We start from the raw sequence: 23513 nt of genomic DNA, 5'->3' as shown, positions 1-23513 counted from the left end.
AGACTTTGGTTGTAAGACTTTTCCCATTTCTCCTATGAGTAAGTGTTCAGAGTTTCATGACCCAGTTACTAACCTGCCAAACCTAGGGATTCATAAATCTCTATGTAGAAGCTCTTCATGCCAGAATGACTCTGGATTTCTGAGGTGGCTGTAACCTTAGTATGTTGGTATTTCTGAGCTGGTTATCTGTGCTCTAGGTATTTATGCCACACAACTTTGGTGTCTGAGCACTGATGCCTGCAGAAGCATTGGCTAACCACACAAGCTCATGTGTCTATCATGCATCAGATAAAACGTAACATATCCTCCCACAGATGCTTAACAAAGTGGGTATCCAGCCCACTTCTAGGTTGCCTTTCAAAGCAACACAGTTTTGTTGTTAACAGTTACCTACTGAGGAGGTTGGTTTTGCTTGGATCTGGGGGCTTTCAGCTCTAGGTCACTGTCTGAATGCAGCGAGGGTCCAACCTGTGACTAGTTGCATTCAGCCCAGTTCCTAATGGACAACAGTCTACATTACAAATTGGCTGGTGTTGCCACAACCAACTAATGGAACTGCTCCTGAGGCCATGAGAATGAGCTCCTCACCCCATTCTTGGGGCACAGATGGAGAAATATAAGGAAGTTTCCTCTCTTGCAGGCCAGACATTATACCTTTCCCCACCCCCTTGAAGACAGAAACCTTTACTTATCTCCAGAGCTACCGGGTCAGCTGCCATTGGTTTCTAATGAAGAAAAGAACATATTGCTGCCTGTCTGATAGGCGCTTAGAAACCAAGGTATTTGTATGTACTTTTAATAGATTGTGCAAAGCTCCACATCAATAAAATCTAGGGGAAAAGGTTAAAATAAATAAAAACGAGTTGTCCCTGATTTTCTCTGGCTGAGTTTCTGGTGCAAGTGAGAGCTGCTATAGCAGAGCTGAAGTTCTCCAAGACTTAATGAAGACACTGTTAATTGAGGACAAAATATAGCAAAGGAGCCTGAAGTCCTTTTACAGCGACAGGAGCAATGACCCCTTTTCAGATGCAAACAGAAGCGTCACCTAATTTTACCTTGAGGCATCCTTTTTCTCAGTGCCCTTCTTGATGTGTGGGACAATGTGCTTCTTCAAGCTTTATCTCCCTAGAGTATGTTGGAAGTTAGCCTGAAGCTGGAGGTGGTCTAGGAGCAAGGGAGCATGAACTGCCTTTGGAGCTGGGTTCACATCAAGGCCTGCTCACAAACACTCCATTGTTATTTCAGTGGTGTGGACAAAAGGCAGGAGAGGAAGCAAGGCAGTTCATCTGGGCTTCTGCTGCATTGGAACTGGATCAGCCCTCAAGCCCTGATTTGGTCTGAGCTGTAACCAGTAGTGACAGCTGAAAGCATCTGTGGTGATTTGCCTGCTTGGTGCAGAACAGCACTACAACTAGTTCCTAGTTGCATTAGAAACATGGACCCAGCTGGAAATGATGGCAGAAGATGATGTATTAGCTTAAAAGAGACTGCCCTGGAGTTCTGTGTCTGCTGTTTCTGTGTCTTTCCTTCCTAGTAGTCTCTGTTGAAAGGGGAGGCCTGTGCTTGAGCATCTAGGGGCTGGTGATGCTTGGTCTGCTCCCCTGTCTTGGGGCCATGCTTCTCACAGTGCTTGTTGCAGGTGCCTTGCTTGGGTGTGGAGGAAGAAGTGCTGTGTGCAGAGGAAATGGGTGCTGGTGGCTTCTCATGGCTGTTGCAGCGATGAACCAGGATGGGCTCTTTGGGGTGAGACTTGCTCTTCAAGAGGCGCTGAAGCAGCTGCTTATCTGACCTTTCCTTCCTGAAGTCGTCCTCAAAAATCTTGAGCTATGGGGAAGCAAATAAAAAGAGAACTGATGCAGGGATCTCAAGGCAGGTCTGTGCAACTGAGACATTAAGCCAGCTTTGAACATGGCCCAAACCCTATCCGGGCCCATCTGGGACTCATTCCTATCTCCTGCCCTGATTTCCTCTTCTCTATAAGGCCAGGGCTTTCTATAGAAGAGCAGGAGAAAAAGTTTCAGCTGTTCACCTATCTAGTCCTCAGCCTGGCAATTAGCTGCCTTTATAAATAGGAACACAGGATGGGAAGAGGCTAAGTGTTTGAGCCCAATACGTGACTAGTGTGAATCCTCAGACTTTGCAGAGCAAGTGTTCTGGGATGTTGAGGGTAGGGACCCTTGTGCCATCTACTTGGAGACCAGGAACCTATTGCAGGGGTGGAAATTAACTTGGTATGCCTGGAGATCAGGGAGTTTACACAAGCTGGGCATGACTGCCTGGAATGTGTCTTGCATTGCTTTCAAAAAGCAATGCTCTTTTAAATAGCTTGTGGCTGTTGGATGCTGGCCAGCTGTGTTTGACTGGGATCACAAGAGCGGGATGTTTTTTGAATTGCCAGTTCAATGACCTTCTCTTGGGACTGGGAAGTCGGGCACTGTTCTTCCCTGAACCTGTTGTTTGTGCTCACTGCTGTAAACTGAAGGCAGAATGTGCCACTGGTCTTCCTTAAACATGCTGCTGAGGTGTGGGGGTCAGGCTGTGCTGGCTTTGCAGAGCCTGTAGCAAAATATTTTGTCATTAAAATTGGATCTAATTTCTCAATTCTTTTAAAGAGCCTATTGCCGTAATGTCCAGCAGTTGGCTGTTGAAGCAGGTCAGAGTAGGGAGCTAATGGCTGTAACTCTGCAAACCCCAATCCTATGAAGAATCCAATGTCATAGTTGGGATACTTCACAAAGGATCCAGAAAGAACTCCCCTACATGCCCCCCTCAGTTCATGTGCTATGTAACTTGTACAGAGCACTTAGGCAGGTCTTTCCCTCTTTTTCAGAAGCACTGGGAATTGGTCAGTGCCAAAACTAGCTTGGGCTGTTTTGATCTAGCAAGGCAAACCTGCTCTCCTAGATCTGTTCTGTAGGGCTGTGCAACATTTCACTGGCTGTTTCATTTTGACACTGTTTCATTTTGACACCACATTTTGAGGTTGAAGCAGCAAAATCAAAACAAAACAAAGGGCGTCGATACAGCCTCAAACAAAACGAGGCTAGTCGAAATGTTTAGACCATAACGTTGCGGATGGGAAGTCAGTCCAGCTGGGCTGACTTCCCATCCCCCCAGTGTTAGATGGGGCAGGGCGCAGGGAGTCAGCCCAGCTGGGTGACTCCCTGGCCCCAGCCTGATCTGGCTAAATGTCGAAGCAGCCTCACTGTTTTGATGAAGCAAAACGGAACAGCTGTTTCGAATCGAAATGAAATTTGAAACAATGCTGTTCCATTGAAACCTCAGAATTCAAGGCGAAATGGAACGGTACCATTCTGCACAGCCCTACTGTTCTGCACTGATTGGGACACTCATGCACATCTTGTTCAGCTGTTCCATTCTTCTGCAGGTTGGTGGCATTGGCAGGGAGGCCATCCAGAGAGGGACCCACCTGCTCCTGCAGAAGTGCCATCTGCTGCCTCATCTCCTCCTCCTTCTTTCGCAGCTTCTCGTTCTCTGCCTTGATGCGCTCCCGGTCTTTGTGTTCTGTCCTGTAATCTGCCTCATAAATTTCTGTCTGTGAAAGCAGGAAGAGGTGTCTATCAGGAGTCTGCCTGACCTTCCCTGGTAAGGAAGGCTGCAAAGCAATTCTCATGCAGGGTCAGGGCCCCCTTTTCCCCCTGACAGTTCCATGTATAATGATAGTGTTAGAGGAATGCTGCAGGGCTGCCCTGGGCTGGCGGCATATGGATCACCACTCGGCTCTTCCTGTGGGGCACTGAAGTTCACAGCAAATGGACATTAGCCAGGCCCTTTCTTCCTCAGGTGTCAGCCACAGCAAATATCTAAGCATGATTCTCTCCTCTCCCCACTCCCCAGTCACTTTCCCCTGGAGCACCTGCACCTCAGGTGACCTGTACTGAGTTACCTGGCACTTCAGGGCTTCCAGCTGGTCCTTCAGGTCTGTCACCTCTTTTTCAGGGTCTGAGCTGCTATTAAAATGTGGGAAGTGCTGACACTTCCTGGGCTTGCAGCTGTCACTGCCTTGCACTTTTGGACCAGCTGCTTCATGTTTCTTTGGAGAATTCTCCTTCACATTCTTCTGAAGTGGGAACTGGAAATCTGGGAATTCCTCCCAGGGCATGGATGAAAACACATCTGCACCCTAAGGAAAGCAATTCTTGAAGGTCAGCTCTTAGCATCCTCCAGCAGCATCATCACTTCTCAAAAATGACTAGTATCTTAGAAAAGCTGGTCAATTTAACACTGGTCCCGTGGGTTGCTGTTTCCTTTCCCTGATACTGTGTACACTGCTAACTGCAGTTCCATGTCAAAGTAACAGTCCCATTTTGCTGTTACCAGCCAGAGTTAGGGATTCTGTGTGGGAAATATCTGCTGTTGAACCTGTTGTTTGTAACCTGGATCTTTTTGGGTAGAGGAATGGTCCCACTGGCCACTGTAGCTGTTCCACAGCATCTCCCAGGCAACACTGCAGGAACCAGCTCACAACCTGCTGGAATGCAGCAGGACAGGCCAGTTCTGAGTGCCTGAACAGTGTATTAGTCGATGGAAGTCCTGAGTCATGCCTGTATTGTTGGCATGGGACTTGGGATAGAAGACTGGACCGTGCCTGAGGCAGCAGGTAGGAAAAGTGTAAAGACAAAACTAAGGAGTCATGGTACCCAAACTGCTCTCAAGGGAGTACTCTGCCACTGAAGAGACTACAGCAGATATCCTGGCTGTCTCATTACAGTAAAATTGGGTATCTTCTGCACCAGTTTATTTGGGGTAATTTTGAGTCATGATTACTGTAAGGAGGGTACTCAATTCACTCAAGTCTGAGTGGCTGATAGCAACAAGATAGGAGGAACAACAGTTCTAGGACTTTTGTCTTGATATGACAGCATGGTCCAGTGATTAAGCACTGGGCACTTAGGAAACATGGGTTGTTCCTGCCTCTGAGACAACCCATTATATGACATCAATCAAGCATCTTCCTGTTTAAGTATTAGCTTTTCTTCTTACCACCCTTTATTTATCTAGTCTGCTTCAGCTGTAAGATCCTAAGAGTAGAGGTGCTTGCTACACAACAGGAACCCTATATCATTCTGGGGCATTTAGATGTTGCTGTAATACAGGTAACAGTGTGGTGGTTATTGTGACTGTCACCCTGTTTTGAAACCTGTGCTTTCAGTATGGTTGCACTGAAATGATTCTCCAGCACTGTGCAACTGGCTGCTGGAGAGTGGGACTGACTTAAGCTGGATCAAGGCTCCAGTATAGGTTCCTATTAAGAACAAAGGACAGTGGAGTGCTTATTGGACAGCCCAAAGAGTACAATTGTAACCAAGCTGTGTCACTCTTCAAAGTCAACATCAACCAGGAAGACCTTGGGAGGTACAGTGGAAAGAGGACTGAGTGCTGATTGCCTGGCAAGGTCATATGACCTAAGACTACAATTTGGTTTTCACTGAGACAGCAGTTGTTCTGCTGTTCTGTTCTATCCCCTGTGCTGCAGGTGGTGAGTTCTTTGTGTGCTGTCTAACCCTGCTCAGACAAGGTCCCATACCCTTCTAATGGCTTGTCTACACTTAAAGATGAATTAGGATTAAGGTGAGATGTAATCTAAAGTAGTGGTTTTCAACCTTTTTTTGCACCAGGACCCATTTGTAAACATTGACCAGTCCTGACCCCAGTGCCCCTTGCTCCCAGCCCACTGGCCCCAGCTCCCCAGTGTGTGGGGCATGGGTGGGGGTGCAAGCAGCCCTTTGCAGGCTGGAACTCTTGCCAGACTGCAAGGAAAAAGCCACGGTTTCCCACTTGTTTTATCCTTTAATGGGGAATCCATTTTTAAAGTTTGTTCACAACCCTTCCATAGGTTCTTGTGACCCATGTGTTAAGAACTGCTGATCTAAAGCATCCTAGTGATTCCCAAATAACTCCCTTGTACACACTATTTCCAGAGTATATGGGTACACATGGCTATTCTGGAACAGCTTTGCCTGAATAACTCTTCCAGAACAATTCCTGGTGTAGAAGGCTTTGCTGGAGTCTAAGATAGACACCCAAATTCAAAAAACCTGCTCCAGATCCACATTTAACATGTGCATCCTGAACTGCAGCAGTGGTCTTTGGGGAGTAGGTCTGTTTTGCTGCTGATACCTGACCATGGTAGCCAGCTCCCTATGCTTGCACGGCTTAGGACATTCTAAAACCCTTGTCTGCATCTGCACTAAGCTGCTGATGCTGTCTTTCATCCCAAATCAGCAGGCTGATGACCAGGATAGGTGCCTTTCCAAAACTCAGGAACTGTTCTGGAGATAACAGGGCTCCTCTCCCACCCCGAGCGACGACCGAGGTGTCTGTTTTCTGAGCAGCAACCAAGCTATGCTCTTGAAGCCCAATGAATCATAGCCCTCTGTTTGTAACACTATAGCCTTTGGATGCAAGCCAAAATCCTGTATTCTAATGTAAGAGGGAGGAGGGTTTGTAACAGACTTACAGCTGAGGTCCTTTTCTCCCTGCTATGGTGTTGATTGCCTTCTAACTGCCTTACATACTCCTGTAAACGCTGGTTCTTCTTGAGCTCCTGGATCAGGGTTTGTTCGTAGTACTCCCTCTTGTTCTGAAACAGGCAGGCAGACAATCAGAAGAGGCATTTACTACCTAAACGGAACAGGCAGGGCCTGGATGATAAACTTGTCCATAGAACAGGATCCAGGAAATGAAAGCTTTTTCCACTTATTGAGCCTTATTGAGAAACACCATGGAGACCCAGCTCTAAAGGGTGAGCTGTAATGTGTCTGCAAGTGCTAAGCCTTGCAACTCTTTCTGTTGTTTCACCATGTCCTTTACCAGGAGCTAAATTGGTGGAAATATACAGTATAGTGGGGAGAGCATTGATCTGGGATTGAGGAGACCTGAATCCTGTTCCTGGCCCTGCCACCAACCTGCTGCGACCCCATGCAAGTTGCATCAACTACCTCAGCTTCCTCATCTGTGAAATGGGACTAATGGTACTTCTTTTTTTTTTTTTTTTTTTTTTTTTTTTTAAGTGTTTGTAGAGCTACAGGCCAGGGGTTTATATACAAATGATTTGTCACCATGACTCTAGCATGCTCTTTCTTTCGAGTGGCTTCCCCATACACCCCAAAGCCACTCAGTGTTCAAAGTGAGGAGAGGAGCTTTGGAAAATGATCTGGGCAGTAAGTATCCTTTCTCCTTCTAGCCCATCAGAATTTACCTCAGTTGTGAACTGCAACAGACTTGAACCAGGGGTTTCCACAGGTAAAAGACAAATGAACTTAATCTGTGTTGTCACCTACCAGATGAAGCTGCTCCTGCTACTTGGTGTGCTTCATTTCTACCTCCCAGTGGTGTATGCATGTGTGAAGTGGTGCAGCAATGCTGTGTTTCAGGGAAGCTGGGAGGATCCCCAGAGTGACTATTGCTAAAGAACTGAAAAACTGACCTTACAAGTGACACTTCCAGCCCAGTTAGCTGTGAGGTGACACTAAATCAGGCTCATCTTTCCTGTATGATCTATTGGTTCTGAGGTTAGAGCCACAAGTAAACTTGGGTTATTATCAAAACCTCTGGCCTGGCCCTCAGGCTCCTCCCTGCATGACCCCCCCCCCCTTCTCTCATGCTTAGAAAGTATTGGGTGGCTATTTTTTCACCTGTTCATGCTCCAACTTTATGGAGAACCTCTCTGTTTGCTGCTTGAGGGTGAGCACCTCCTGCTGCAGGGCCCTGATCTTCTGCTGCAGCCCCAGGGATGTGGTGTGGTAAATCTGGTCCCACTCTTGATTCAGCTTCATCAGCTGCAAGGAAGAGACAAGCCAGTGAGGGGCTGGTGGGAGGCTGGTGCCCAGGGGTGTAGTGGCTGTGCTTCCAGCCTCCTGTGAGAGGCTGCTTTCTGTTCCAGCCCAGCCCAAGGGAGGGATACGTTGCTGGGGATCTGGGATAGTCAGCCTCAGAGTTCTCAGCCCAGAGTTCTCTATGCCTAAAACCCTACCATGGCCAGAACTAGGGAACCACTCACTGTGATTGATTATAGGACTGTGCCACTTCAGTGGTCACATCTGCTCAAGAGGCATCATGTTCTCAGGGCTCAGTTGTGCACCTGTAGCGATCTTGTGGGCTGCTCTTCACGAAAGACTCTTGTCCATTAGCATGTGACTAAGTTGCACTAGCTACCACCACGTCAAACAAGGTATGGTAGGAGAAGCTGTGGTTGTCATGCTAGGCAACTCTGGTTAGGCTCAGGTGGTGACCCAGCTGGCAGGTAGGACCACAGCCTGATCAGAGAAAGCATCTTTCCATACTGACCCTCTCCTGATTTTGCAAATGCTGCTTTAGCCTCCCTCCTTCAAGTACAGTGTACAACTGCTCCTCCACCCCCCAGGCACTAGCCTCTTAGCTCCTTGGATTACAAGTGAAGGGATAGATGCAATGCAATCAAATATGTGCATGGCAGGGGATGACATGGCAACCCAGCGCAGTCAGCACGATGGGGCAGGACTGTTCTGAGCCTGGTCGGGAAGGGATGAGAGTAAGCAGTGGGCCCTGTGCTGTGTGCCCTGCCCTTTTGCTACACAATGAGTTGAAGGGAGCTTGAACCTTAAGGGACAAGAGAATTCACCTGCTGGTGGCCTGGAGCTATGCAGGAGCAGGACAGGAAGATGGAGAGTAGGGCCTGAGTGCTGATCTTTCTGGGCAGCAGTGGCGGAGATGGCAGGAATGGGGGTGCACATTCCTTTCCCACCCCTCTTCCCCTGGGGTGGAGGAACCACCTACATGCTGGGTGGGGAGAAATCCCCAGTACAGGCTTTGCTTACCTCCTTGTTGATGCGCCGCAGCTCTGTGTTCTTGTTGAGCAGCATCAGCTTCTCCTCATCAGCTGAGGTCACCGTCATGCTCTCTGAGATGTAGGTGACAACTTCCTCTGAGTCATTCCTGTCAGAGATGGCAGGCTCACTCAGCACTCCAGGAGCATTCTCCCTGCTCAGCCATCAGAAGAGAAGGAGTCAAGGACAGAGGAACACAAGGGCACAGCTCCACTCTTAATGCCAAGCCACCTCATGCAGATGGACCTTATAACAAGAAAATTTATGCTTCTGTGAAGACCTATCCTTTAGCTACTTTCCTCATCCAGGCCTGGACATGCACTGTGCTCGCAATTAATGCCATATCCACTGGATGGCCTTAGCCTGTGGCCCCTTGCTCTATAGACAGCTACCCTAGGAGTGGCAGCTGAAGAGCACAGCTGGTACAGAACTGATGCTGAAAGAGATCTTGCTTTTACTTGGCAGTCAACATATCAGGCTATGACCCATTCACACCTAGCAGGCTGGAAGTAAAAGCCCTCTAAGGCTCCCACTTAATGCCAAGAGCCCAGCTGTCTTGCTGAGGAGAGCTCTGCAGATAAGCTGCCTAGATCTCACCCAATTGGGGAAGTTCTTGGTAAGTGTATTTTCATACACCAGATTTGCATAAGCAACTTCATTGAAAGGGGGTTTGAAGGGGATTTTGGCTAGAAAAGTGCATATGCATGTGAAACCAAAAGCCTTTGAACCCTAAACAAGCTCCTAACAGCAGATCTGTGAGGGACCCAATCCTCTTGTCTCTTAGTGACCCCACTGAGCAGCTTGTCAAGCCAAGCAGACAGTATGGTACCAGAAAGTGTTATTCCTGAGACTTTTCACGAGTGGAGCTGAATGATCCCCAGAGAGAAAATACATGCTCCTTGGTATACAACATTTCTTCTCACCAATCTGCAAACTAGATGCAGCTTTGCGCTTCTGCCCTGCTTCTCAGCAGGGGCTGTAGCTGTGGTAAAGTCTAGTCTTACTGCAGCTTTCACCACCTGTACCACAGCCAAGCCTTTGCAATTGTGCTGTGAGGTGTCAGCATAAACAGCCAAATTCTGAGCAGACTTTGTTTTATGAAGTGACTGGAGCTTATTTTGTCAAACCATGGTACCTGATTTCAGCCACGATGACTACACCTCCAGGGTGGTGTTTGTGTGTTTACTGTATCTCAGCTTAGTTTCTTGTCCAGATTAATCCAAATCACAAACTTGCATCCCTGTCCACATCCCAATAGCCAAGTGAAATCCAGAAGCAAAATATCTAGCAATTCCCATGTTGCCTTTTTTTTTTCCTACCAAGTTGTTGTCCTATGTGCAGCTCCCAGACCAAAAGGCATGGGAATTCAGATGCCTTGCGTTACGCCTGATCTTAGACCCAACACCCTTGGATCTGGGTTGCTTTCTACCATGCGGTTTTACAATGCTGAACAAAGCCAAACAGGCCAGAACAGCATCCACACACCCACGCAAGCATAGGGATTTCAAACCACAGTCATTTCATAGCTCTGTTAAATTACCAGACTTGCAAGTAACTAGCTAAAAAAAAAAAAAAAGGAGGCTTTTCCTCAAGAGCATGTTGTCGGTTTTGGATTTGATCTACAATAGCTTCTACCAAAGGGCTTTAAACCTCTTTCTGAGCAGTTCGGTTGATGGAGCTGTGATCACTGCCGGCCTTATAGCCATGCTCTTCTTCTTCCCACTTTCTCCCCTCCCTCTTCTTTTCTTCCTACTTCACTGAGTTATCTTAGCTGCTTTTACTTTGGCTGAAACAAGAACTGCCTAGGACAGCAGCAGGCTCATGGGATTCAGACAGCCCCCTTGCATTCACTGGAAAGGGGAAGCAGAGTGAAGATAAAAAAGGGGCATTTGTATCTTGTGGAAACACTGAGAGGTTCTAATTCAGGTTCCGGAGCAGATCTACAGATCTCTGACACCAAGTCTGAAAGGAAAAGTGAGATGGTATTTTTATAGTTTGCTATCCCACAACTGATCTGATGTGAAAGAGACTGCTAAGTACCACCACAAAGCCAGGAATGCCAGCAGCTCACTGGTGGGGACTGGCTATTCTCTCACACCTCTCTCTCCATGCTCTTCGTCATTTGTTGCAGTAGGTTGAAACCGTCATTGGACCTTTGGGCTTTCTGGGTTGTGCTCACATCCTAGACCACGTTCCAGGCTTTGGAGCTCATTACTTGATTGGGTATCACCTAGGTGTTCATGGAGTAATGCCTTGTAACATTGTTTCAGTAATAAGTCTGGCCCACAAGACCCTAGGTCAAGCTGCAAAGGTACAGTTCTCCCAACAGTATCAAGCACAGACCCTCCTGTAAAGAGACTTTGTTGCCCAATAGCTAGCACAACCACTCTGTCATCACAGCCTGCCCCTTGGATCACTCTGAAGCAGGCAAACGGATGGGAGGACCCAGGGACATACGTATCACGTCCACACCTTAGGTGCTGCTAAGATGGTTTTTGCTGTCTCTGGTTTCCTAGCCAGGTGTTTTGCCAGGTCAGATGACCTCAGCCCAGGGAGAGGTTTTCCCCCGGTGACATCCACTGTCCAGACACGAATCTGTATCACACGCTTTCTGATATCCAGAGCTAGGAGAGTTGGGGAATTTCCAATGGCCCCAGCATACAAGAGCAACAGCCTACCAGAGCAAAGGGTCCAGAACACATCAGTGTTTCAGTTTATCTTGTGATCACCAATACAAGTTATCACTCTTGCATGCCACCCAAGAAGCCTCCACTGTTTCCTGTGCCTGGAGCACCACCCTTTATATTTGAGCCAGATTCAATGGAACTGAACAGCCCTTTGACTTATTGCCTCATGCCTCATGGACAGAGCTACCCTGTGGGATATCCATCTCCCTCCCATTTGCAGCTGCCCTTTATACCAGCCCAGCCTTTCCAAAAAGCATATATTATCTTCACTGGAATAACACAAGAGTGTGGACAGCATCTCCCCTGGCAGTATGCAAACTAGAAAGTCTAAATTGATTCAGAGGGACTTTCACTGAGTCGGTCCATTGACACAGTTACAACTATGCGCAGCTCCTGTGTGTGAAAGTCACCTCACCTATCACTGCTTCCACTGACCTTTTGTGTTTGCTGTGAGGCTCCTTGGCTGACCAGCATGAGCTGAGTGTGGTACATCTGAGCCCCTCCATCCTTACGCTAGTTTGTTGAAGTCCCACCACTCAGCTGGTCAGGCAAAGTTTTCTCCTGGTTCCTTTGGTAGCGTTGGAGAACTTTGAAATGCTGTATAGGCTCTTTGAGGCTTCCTTCTGCCCTCTTTTCATTTCAGCTAAGACCCAAACAGCATTTACATCGCATCTTTGACAACTACAAATTTACCTGGCCTTTCATTTCTTTCCAGGGTCAATTTTGCAACTGGAAAGCAGCCAGCAGTCAGAGCTTGGGATTGGTCTACCAGCATATGGATGCCTGGATTTGGTAGCAGGGGGCTTGTCGTAACTTGGATCCTCTGGGCACACTGAGAGGCAGCACTGTAAAAGACCCCCTCTGCCCCTGCCAAAACAGTCTCCAGGATCACTAAATCCTTTGCAAGCAGGTACTTGGATAGCTCTGAAATATAAACCACATCTTCCCATGTCTTTGCACACTCCTGTGCCCCAGAGAAGACTGTTAGGGGGAGTCTCAGCCTCCCCTGCCCAAGACTGCCTCTGAGGCAGCAGTTTCCTCACAAGGCAAGCAGTGTTAAGGCAGGAAGTGATGATGTTGATGCAGGAAGTGTAGGCTCTGATGGCAGGAAATTCTGACATGAGACGAGCTTGAAAAACCCACCCTGCTCTTGGTTACCTGAGCGGTGGTGTGTTTCCCCCAGGGGGGTGCAGAACGCCCCCTCCCCCTGCGCACCTTCTCACTGCCTTTCCAGTAAGAGGCATTTAGAAGAGCTGTTGCTAAAGGCCGACTTGGCAAGTGGGTGGGAAAAGTCCACTGGGATGGAAAGGTCACTGGGTAAATGGACGAGCTGCTAAATGGACTGGTTCATTGGTTACCTGGATAGCTCACCCACAGCCCCCTTCTAGCTTCTACACTGATCTCACACTGGGGGAAGTCCCCAGCTAACTTCCTCATGCAGCCCTGTCTCTATGCGGGGGCACTCTAGACTCAGGACTGCCTTTTCATGACAGCTTGTTTCTTACAAAGTGTGTAGAAATGCAAGAGGGAGGAGGGAGTTCTACACTCTGTCCAGTTGCCAGATCAGCCCTTATAGCATATAGTTTGGGCAGCTCATGGTCTGCATGGAGGCCTCTGCCTGACAAGACTCTCACTTGGCAGGAATGATTGGTGGCATGCTCCATCATTAGGAGTTTCTCTGTATGCCAGGGCTTAGGCTGAAGTAGTGGTGTGGAGACATCTACCCCAGCAAAGCACCTAGTGGAGATGCAGCATTCCTTCGTAAGCAGCCCTGTCTTCCCCAGCATCTCTCCCAGTGAAAGAGATGTAGGTGGTCAGATTGCATCAATACTAAAGGTGTTCCAGTCTAGCTATGCCAGCTAGGGGTGGCAAATCTTCAGTGCAAACTATGCCCAGATCTCCAAGCTTCATGGGTGGGTGTTCAGTACTAGACTCTGATGTCCTGACTGGGGTTGGGAGAGGAGCAAAGCAGAGAGATGGCTGAGCACTTCTTGTTCAGTGCAATGAGTGCAGAGGCTGATACCATTCCCAAAGCAGTGGCTGCTCCCCTGCAGTGTGTGATACCAACAGGGAGAACGTGACAGAGCCGTCCTGAAGTCAAAGGACCTGAGATGTGAATTTGTTTTATCTGGTGGGTGGTGTGAGTTTCTCACCCTGATTGCTAATGTGATGTGCTTTCCCATGGCCTTTCATGGGTGGTGGGAGTGCCACGCATGTTCATTCTCATCATCTGTCAGTCTGTTGCTATAATGGGTCCATGGGATCCTGGGTTTACAAACGGGGTGGAAAGCATAGGCTATTCCAGATGGCCAGGAAACCCTAGTTCGGTTCCTCTCTTTTTATTCCCAGCAATAAACTGTAGGTGGGAGTTGGACCCAGGGTGGGAAAGGGTAAAGTGAAAAGTGCAGCCTGTTGGTTTTGAAAAAGATAAATCCTGGAGGAGCCTGGGAGATTGTTAGCCAAAGGGAGGACATGCAGAGAGAGGCACTGAGGGGCCAGAAAGGAAGCTGGATCTTTACATTCTGGTGTTTCCAGCCATCAAAGGCGGGGCAAGTGGTACACTTGCTTGTGGAAACATAGGGAGTGAAGTCCAAGTCCTGCCACTTTCAGTGGTAGTTTTGCTATTGACTTCAGTACATCCAGGATTCCACCAGGATTTTGAACTGAACTTCGCCATCCCTTCTTACCAGAGCTCAGAGGCTGAGGGGAGGTTCTAATTTCACCCAAACCAACTCACACTGCCTTGCTCATGGCCTCTCTATTACAATCCACAGAGGACAGCCTAATGGGGACTGTACTTCTGAACATGCTGTTACTCTAACAGGGATAGATTGGACAGACAGGGTTTTGCTTCAGATACTTGTTGGAGTAGGTGGCTCAGAAGTACACATATACTTTAAGCTCAGCACCCAAAGGGTTATAAAGCCAGTATGGGGAACCTCTTTTAACGATGTATTTCTCACCCAACTTGCTGCTTCCATATTTATACCATATTCTCCTCCTCTCCTCCAGCTGTGACATTGATAGTATCCATGGCATGAGAATCCCAGTGTTGAACCTAAGAAGCTTCACACTGCTGGGAAACTTTACACCCTCATTAGCTCTGTATAGTTCCTGGATGATTCACTCCAAATACAGTGATATTTAAATGTTGATCTAGTCAAACCAGAACAAATTCCTATTTTAGACACACTTGGACCATTGGACTCCTTAGTTATAACAGTTTAGCTCAAGTCAAGAACTTACTGATGCAAAGGGAAACCACTTGCATTAGGGGTTTGCCCTAGTTTGTCTAGATAGGCTATTTTATGAGCACAGCCAAGGCCTTATATTTGATTTCCATTCCTAACCAAGTGTTACTCCTAGGGGTTTTGGAAATCAGTTCAGATGCTTAAAGGATTGGTATCCTGAGTCTATCTCTGCAGAGAGTAGCCAGTGTTCTAGCTGTGTGTAAGAAGATACAAGGCATTCAGCCTACATACAGTACAGCAGTGAAGTTTCTTAAGCTGGGTTCAAACTCAGATGTGGGTAAGTGGGAAGAAAGGTTGGTTCTCATTGGTTAAAACATGTTGTTTTATAACTAAACACACTAAATTCTTCATGCTAGCCATGAAAATATACTGTATCTGTACACAATAAGTAATTATATAGCAAACAAAGTATTATCTGTAGTTAGTGACTGTAGTGATATTTTAATGTCACCTTGTCCTTCAAGATTTTAAAAGCAGTACAGCGCATCCTCTAATAACTCATTTTAACGAATATGTTGGAAGAGGAAAAGCAGCCTTCTTGCTCTTTCATTACCCAGTCAATTGCTTAATTTTGATGAACCAGGTAAATGGACTGAAATGGAGCAAATGAAGATATGTGGGGAGCCGAAGGAAAAGCAAGGGCAACATTGGACCCCTGCTAAACCAGGTGGGACAACTGACAACTGACACCCAGGAAAAAGCCAACCTATTACATGGGTACTTTGCATCAGTCTTTCATCAGTCCCATGGGACACCCGTGCCTGCTATGGGACAGGCAGGTCCGGGTGAGGGAGATCCCCTGCCCTCCATCAATGCTGACCTCATGAAGGAACACCTGGAGAGGCTGGACACCTTCAAGTCAGCCGGCCCAGACAATCTGCACCCCAGGGTACTCAAGAAGCTGGTGAGCATCATAGCCCAGCCCCTGGCACGGATCTTCGAGAACTCCTGGTGCTCTAGTGAAGTGTGCGAAGACTGGCAGAAGGCCAATGTCATGCCTATCTTCAAGAAAGGGAGGAAAGTGGATCTGGCAAACTATATTCCTATTAGCCTGACCTCTATCCCGGGGAAAGTCTTAGAAAAGTTTATTAAAGAGGCCATCCTTAATGGACTGGCCAACGCCAACATCCTGAGGGATAGCCAGCACGGGTTTGTTGTGGGTAGGTCTTACTTGACCGATCTCATTTCCTTTTATGACCAGGTGACCTATCACCTGGACAAGGAAGAAGAGATTGATGTCATATATTGACTTCAAAAAAGCCTTCAATCTCGTATCCCATGATCACCTCTTGACAAAACTGGCCAATTGTGGTGTTGGGTTGACCATGATCCGCTGGCTGGGAAATTGGCTCTGTTGTCTGACCCAGAGGGTGGTAATTGATGGAAGTCAATCATCATGGTGCCCTGTGACCAGTGGGGGCCCCCAAGGCTCTGCCCTTGGAACAATATTGTTCAACATCTTCATTAATGCTGTGGACTTTGGAGTCAGAAGTGGACTGGCCAAGTTCACCGATGACACCAAGCTTTGGGGCAAAGCATCCACACCAGAAGACAGGTGGGTGATCCAGGCTGACCTGGACAAGCTCAGCAAATGGGTGGACGAGAACCTGATGGTGTTTAACACCGAAAAATACAAGGTTCTCCACCTGGGAAGGAAAAACCTGCAGCATCCTTATAGGCTCGGCAGTGCTACGCTGGCTAGCACTACGGAAGAAAGAGACTTGGGGGTCATCATTGACCACAAGATGAACATGAGCCTGCAATGCGATGCTGCAGCTAGTAAAGCAACCAAAACGCTGGCCTGCATCCATAGATGCTTCTCGAGCAAATCCTGGGATGTCATTCTCCCCATGTACTCGGCCTTGGTGAGGCTGCAGCTGGAGTACTGCGTCCAGTTTTGGGCTCCACAATTCAGAAAGGATGTGGAGAAGCTTGAGAGAGTCCAGAGAAGAGCCACACGAATGATCAGAGGTCAGGAAAACAGACCTTATGATGAGAGGCTGAGAGCCATGGGGATTTTTAGCCTGGATAAGCGCAGGCTCAGGGTGATCTGAGGGCCATCTAAAAGTTTATCAGGTGAGCACCAGTACCTGGGGGAATGTTTGTTCACCAGAGCACCCCAAGTGATTATGAGGTTGAACGGTCATAAACTACTGCAAGACTGTTTCAGGCTGGACATAAGGAAGAATTTCTTTACTGTCCGAGCCCTCAAGGTCTGGAACAGCCTGTTATCGGAGGTGGTTCAAGCACCTACATTGAACGCCTTCAAGAGAAAACTGGACGCTTGTCTTGCTGGGATCCTGTGACCCCAGCTGACTTCCTGCCCTTTGGGTGGGTGGCTGGACTCGATTATCTTCCAGGGTCCCTTCCAGCCCTAATGTCTATGAAATCTATGAAATATTTCCTCTAGGCCTGCAAAAGACACTCCTGAAGTCAAAACCCAGTGTCTCACTTTACTGAATTCTGGTGCTAAATGTTTATTCAGGGGCATATACCAGTTGTGATTTGACTTTCTTTAACATTTTATCTCTAAACACATACTGTTAGAATATTGTTTTATTTTAATGTGAATTAATTTAATAGATTACAGTAAATGTAGGGCTTTATGTTAAGTTTCCCGAACTTAGGTAACTTGTTTGCAATTAAATTGTGTCTTGGTAAAATAATTTAATTTAAATCAGGTTTTTATCTATCTTTCTGATCACATTAACTGGCCAACTTAAACCCTTTTGAGCTACCACTGAATTTAAACTCATCTTAGACATAGGCTTGTTGTTTGATTGCCCTTGGACCAAATGTTCAAAAGTGCTTAGCAGCCTAGCTCCCAGTGACTATGATTAGCACTGTGGGTATTTAGCATTTGTTAAGACTGAGCCAAAGGTCTCTCAAGCAAGTCACCTGTACGCTAGCTTACTTGTGAAAATTTTGACTTAATTCTGTATATCCCCCAGAAGTTCTCAGTTTTCAGATGATGTAGAGCATTTATCTTGTGTCAGTTCATTAAATATCAGCTACTCTTGTGATGTCCTGGGACCAGCCTAGTACTACTTACTCAAGTGAGTAACCATCCTTCATACAAACAGTTCCATTTATATAAATACAACTGCTGTGCATAAGTTTGCAGGGTCTGACCTGAAGTGTGGTGTGATAAACTGCATATGATCAGGAGGACATGACTAGTATTCAGGAGTTTCTGCCGTACCAGATTTAGAGGCATTTCATATTTTGAAGATGTGCAACATAGCACAGTATCGGTGCTAAGTGTTGCTACTACCATTGAGTTCAGGAACCATCAGTTTCAGCATGCATCAGCCTGGAACCAAGGAGTAGAAGGAACTAAAAAAAAAAAAAATCGCTAGTTTCAGGTAAGCATGCACCTGTGTGAATGAATCCCTGTTGTGTTTAGAAGCAAGCGGGCTCAGAAACCAGAGCTGGGAAATTCCCATTGCCAGAGCCAGCAGTCTAATTGCAGTGATCTCGTTGTAGCTGTGTAACTTGGAGTACTACCCGAAGCATTCAGGCTTAGCTTACGAGTAGCTAGCACTATATCTTTAACCATGTTCTGTAGGTTATCTACAACCCCTTTGACCATGGATCAATTGATCCAATTTGGGAACCGGACCCTTTATGTGGGCCAGTGATTCTGGTGCTAAATAAGCCCACTGAGTTTGGATTGGTTGTGAGGTTCGGTTCAGGCTGTAGGCAAGAGTCTTAAAAAATGACTTCCATGTCTACAGGATTCAGCCAAAACAGTGATGGTAAGAAATATTGGTGCCTATAATATGAAACAGATCAACAGGGATTTGCGTGGCGAGTTCTAGGATTATATGATATTACATGAGACCTGGATATGGTTGTAGGGTCTCTCACAATAACTCACATTGATTCTTTCTGCCAAACACAGAGGCTCACAAATGCCTTTTTTGCCCATGTAGACAAATCCCTTGTCATTCCTAAGGATCTCCTTACACTAGGATAAAAGGTTCTCTTTCAAAATGTGTGAGCTGTCAGTAACAGGGATCCAACCTGAAACCTGTGGGTGTAAAGCCATGGAGTGGTTTGGCTTGGTAGAGGTTGTTTTGTTTTGGAAGAGGGAGAGTGTGGAGCAGGAGAACGTAAGAACTGCCGTTTACCGTACTGGGTCAGACCACAGGTTCAACTTGCCCAGTTAGCTGGGTCACACAGTGGCAGAGAGTGGATGCTGAAAAGGAGAATGAACTGGGCATGACCAGGTTTTTTCCACTGTTCCTCTCACTTGCAGCCTCCATTTAAGTGAGGAGTGAAAGAAGGCAGGAGGCTGAAAGATGTCTTGTATTTAGAGCAGACAGTGAGGAGGTTTTGACAGTCTTTTGTTCCTGTAGGAATTAACTTCCCAGCTTTAGACCACCCTCTGAGAGAGCTCACTCTTGCTCAGACACAATGGTCTCTACAGCCTAGAGTCCTGACAATAGCAAAATAGATACAAATCCATGGTGACTTTATATGCTGAGGAAAATATGGCCATCTGCACAGTGTCACAGATTCAGAGAAGTTTAGGGCAGGAAGGGACCTCACGAGATCATTGCGACCAGCCCATGTGTCCTGCCACAATAGCAACCTAGCTGAACAAGGCAAGGCCTGCAGAACTTGGGATGTGCCCACAGACAGACAGTCACTGGTCTGTATTTCACAGCATGGATATGTAAATCACTTGACTGCTGCTGCTATGCAAAACATGCTGGTGCAGTCATCCCAGATGCGTTTGGCTGATCATTTTTTGTTTGAGTTCTGAATGAAGTCAGTAGCGGGCACAGTACAGGCCAGCAGGCTTATTTCAACAGCAGCACAAGGTGTGTCCAAAACTCCGTGGGCCAGATCTGCAACTGGTGCCAATTACAGTAGCTTCACTGAAACCAATGCAGCTACACCAGTTTCTAGGGGTGGAGAAATAGGCTGCATCCTACCTGGATAGTGAGGCAGAGTCTATTGTGAAGTGGTCTAAACTGCATCTTTGGGCTGGATGCCTCTTCCCAGCTCCACCACTGGTCTCTTGGGTGCCCTTGAGCAAGGCTCTTGACCCCCTGTGCCTCAGTTTCCTTATCTGTGAAATGGGGAGAAGGCTTTGTTCTGACAGTGCAAAATGCAGTTTTGGGGTGAGTGAAATCACTGCAATGAAAGCAGTAACCACATTTGGCTTCTTGGAAGACAAAAGGCTGGGGGGATTTCAGAGACGCTCAAACACTTCATTTCTGTGTTTTCAGAATGAAAGGCTCTGTTTCTGTTTGAAAGGGACCTACCTATTTTTCAGGAGGGACTGGGGGAAAGCATCCATCACAAGGACAAGCAAAATGTTTGTGATTATTAAAAATGGAATTACAGACAAAACTGAAAGTATCCTTATGTCCCTTTACAAATCCATGGTGTGTCCGCACGTTGACTACTGTTCACAGTTTTGGTCCCACACCTCAGAAAGGAGCTAGAGAAGGGCCAGAGAAGAGCGGCGGGGATGATGAGCTTCCATAGGAGACACTGAAGAGGTTGGGCCTGTTCAGTTTAGAAAGGAGAAGCCTGAGGGGGCATATAAGGAGTGTTTCCAAAGTACTAAACGCTGAAGAGTCAGTGGGGATGCATCATTTACTCCCTCTTGGGCTACAAGAATGAGGGGTCACACAATGAGTGGGGCAGGCCATCAGTTTAAAGCTGACACCAGGAGCACGGGGAGAGCTGCTGGTTTGGCTAGATTCAGAAAGGGATGGAGGAAATGCCTGGAGGAAAGGGGCAGCAGTAGCTAGTGAGCCTGGGAGGGCAGGCTACAGCCCTGCACCTTAAATGCTGCAGGCTGCAGGAAGAGCAGAAAAGCCTCATGGCAGAAGCAGTTCCCTCTCCCAGACAGGCCTGTGCCCCTGGCCAAGCAAAGGGCAGCTCTGAGGCTGAAGCAGGTAGAGGCCCCGAAAGGAAAACGGGCCGTGTCCCTTCCCGAGCGGAGCTGAGGCGCGTCTCCGCTGCGGGAGCCGAGTCCGCGCTGGCCGGGCCAGCCCCGCCGCCCGCTGGCAGCCCCGCGCCGGGCTCGGTTTGCCCTTCCGGCCCCGGCGTCCCGCCCGGCCCCGCCGACACCCGGCCCTACCTGGGGAAAGGCGCGTCCTGGGGCCGGCCGAGCTGCTGCAGGCACAGGGCGGCGAGGCCCGGGCCCGGGGCGGGCTCCGGGCCGCCCAGCAGCTCCGCTTTGCTCGGGGGCAGCGCTAGGAAGACGCCCGCGTCCATGGCAGCGCCGGTCCCCGCCGCTCGCTAGCGGGAAGTGCGCCGAGCCGCGCCGCGCCGCCGCGGGAGTTTCGCCGGGCGGGCGTGAGGGGGCGGGGCGCGGCGCGGGGGTCGCCCACACCCAGACAGGACGTTTCACAACGGAAGAGCCGGAGCCGCTCTTGCCCCGGCTCCTGTCAGCGGCGGGGAGCGAGCGCGCCCCAGCCCGGGTCTCTTCCGCTGCCCTCTCTCGCTGGCAGCCCCCGCCGCTGGAGGTCGAGGAGGCTCTCGGTCACTGGCTGCGCCCCTCGCCCCCACGTGCAATAGCTACTGATGCCCCTTTCTTTCAAGAATCAGCTAGAATTTAATGAGCCGTGAAGTCAAGTGACTCCCTCAGGCAGCCTGACTACAAATGCTGCTGCCACTGCCAGGCAGTTGGTTTTAAACTTTGGGTGGAGCAGGAATCAAAGGGAGGTGCAAGGGCACCAGTGCACCCCCTGGATCCGCCCCTGGCGTCGGGCGTGATCCGTCCACCTGAGAGCAGACTTGCCTTACAGGTGTGCAGGTCCACACACAATCTAGACACAGAAGCACACCGTCTGTGTCAGTGACTCTGAACTCAGGTCCCTGAAGATCTTTGGAAGGGTGCGCCAAGGTGTGAGGAGATTAGTGAGCTGTGAGGAGATAAGTAGATCCTGCAGCTCTGCGAGGGCATGAGCGCTGTAATGTAGAAGGCAGTTTTTAACTGGTTGCCACTCAATTCACAAAAGTTATAGAGAGCAGCCCTGAGTCCAGTGTAGGGCGCCTTAAATCCAAAAAGGTTGAGATCCACTGATTTATAAACTAGATCCACAAACACCCTTAGCTTATACCTCATGAAGAATGAGGCATACTCTTGATTGACACACATGCACCCCCCCCCCACACACACACTTTCTGCAAATCCCTAGAACAAGCAATGACACAAGGAGTTTTGAGATGAGGTGAGCACCTGGAAATAACGTTAAGTTCCCAAGTCTGTCACAGGGAAGTCAACTGCACAGCAAAGTGGGATAGTGGGTTTCCAAGGATCATACATGAACTTATCTGCAGCATAGCAGCCAGAGAGGATCATGAAACCAGTCACACACAGGGCTCAGCCTGTTTGTATGAGAACCCTACTGCCCAGTGCTAGGGGTAGGTACTAGAAAGGGTTAAAAAAGGTTGAAAGCGGAGGGGGAGCTACAGCTATCTCACTGGGGAGAGCTCTTCTGATGCCCCCAGGGTTGGGGTTGGCGGGGGAGCTCTCTATGCCATATCCCTGTGTTAAGTTGTAAGGCTCCCTGCTTTCCCATTGTCATACTCGTCATCATCATCACCATTATCCTCATCACTGTACTCACCATTGTCCTCATTCTCTTCTTCCACAAGGACCTACAAAAGGACCACAGAGACTTGACCTGGCTAATAGTGTACCGCGCTCTCCCAGTGTGGACACACAGAGAGGAACAAGGGACTCGACCACCTCAGAGAAACCTGCCAAGATGATAGAGAGACCATTGACCACCTCCTATGGCTCTGTCCCTATGCCAAGGGAGTGTGGAAAAAAGTAAGCCGGCTCCTGGAAGAAGTGACAGGAGTCCGGCTGATGACAAGGGAGGCAGCACTATATGGGCACTGACTAAATAGCAGGTGCCCCAACAGCTCACTTCAACCAGTTTGTGTCCTGCGTCAGGAGCGCCCGGTGGCAATGAAGGAACCTACTGGTGTATAGACACAGAGCTCGAGGAAACAGACTGTGTCAAAATGTTTCTGAGTGAACTCCAATCCTACTACCAGAAAGTGGTGGGAGAGGATGAAGAAGAAGCAGCCAACTCCACTTGGCAAAGGGACTCTTGGCAAAGGCTATTCAAAGACACTCAGAGAGGTTGACTGGTCAGCAATAATGAAGACGACAGTAACACAACCGGACCTTGACACAGCAATGATGACAATAGTAGTGTCAGCAGTAGTGGAAGCAACAGTGAGAGTGAAAACAACCAAGACAGGGAACAAGCAGACAATGTAAACCCCAACAGCAGGATGAAAACTAAGAGACTGTGTTAGGGAAAGGACTGTGAACAGGTGTGTGGGGGCGTGGATGCATGCGGGTGACCATTATAATGGATGCGTGGGTTTTAAATGCGTTTTAAGCTTTGTATAAAAATGCTTACCTGGGATGCTATATCTCTATATATATGAGAGCGAGAGAGAGAGACTTTTTTTTTTTTTTGGAAAAATATATAAGGGGGCTCCCTGCTTCCCCATTGCTGTCACCACTGCTCCTCATGGCAGGGGCAGGGAGGCAGCTTTGTGGAGTCCTCCAATAAGCCCTCCCTTTTGTGAGCTACTGATGCTGATAAAGCTTCTCTTCACAGATTGCAGAACTGCTCAAAGAAAGAGAGTCCTGCTTCCATGGAGCAGAGACACGTGTCAGGCCAGAGGGCTCGAGGAAATGGTGCACAGAGGGTTTTCTCTGCCAGGATGTTGGTGCAAATCCCCAGTAATGCAGT

At 48.2% G+C, this 23513-nt stretch overlaps 1 protein-coding gene across 2 annotated transcripts; it reads right to left on the bottom strand.

Annotated features, from left to right (window-relative positions):
- Window positions 1-780: 780 nt before the first annotated feature.
- LOC149858415 (uncharacterized) lies at window positions 781-21588 on the bottom strand. 2 transcript variants are annotated; one of them, XM_090061694.1, is made up of 7 exons: window positions 20870-21588; window positions 8820-8982; window positions 7659-7802; window positions 6482-6604; window positions 3908-4144; window positions 3431-3556; window positions 781-1824 (listed from the first exon to the last, which is right to left on the bottom strand). In XM_090061694.1, exons 1-7 carry the CDS (start codon window positions 21004-21006, stop codon window positions 1531-1533), a joined length of 1224 nt encoding a protein of 407 aa, XP_089917820.1. In that variant the 5' UTR covers window positions 21007-21588; the 3' UTR covers window positions 781-1530. The 2 variants fall into 2 exon arrangements, with proteins under 2 accessions (XP_089917820.1, XP_089917821.1); XM_090061695.1 differs by having other exon boundaries at window positions 8820-19846; window positions 20870-20996.
- Between the last annotated feature and the right edge of the window lie 1925 nt (window positions 21589-23513).

Source organism: Crocodylus siamensis, chromosome 8 (assembly GCF_052110815.1).
Source record: "Crocodylus siamensis isolate JL-2025a chromosome 8, ASM5211081v1, whole genome shotgun sequence".
NCBI classification, from domain to species: domain Eukaryota; kingdom Metazoa; phylum Chordata; order Crocodylia; family Crocodylidae; genus Crocodylus; species Crocodylus siamensis.
This window is presented reverse-complemented; position numbering and strand designations above follow the sequence as displayed.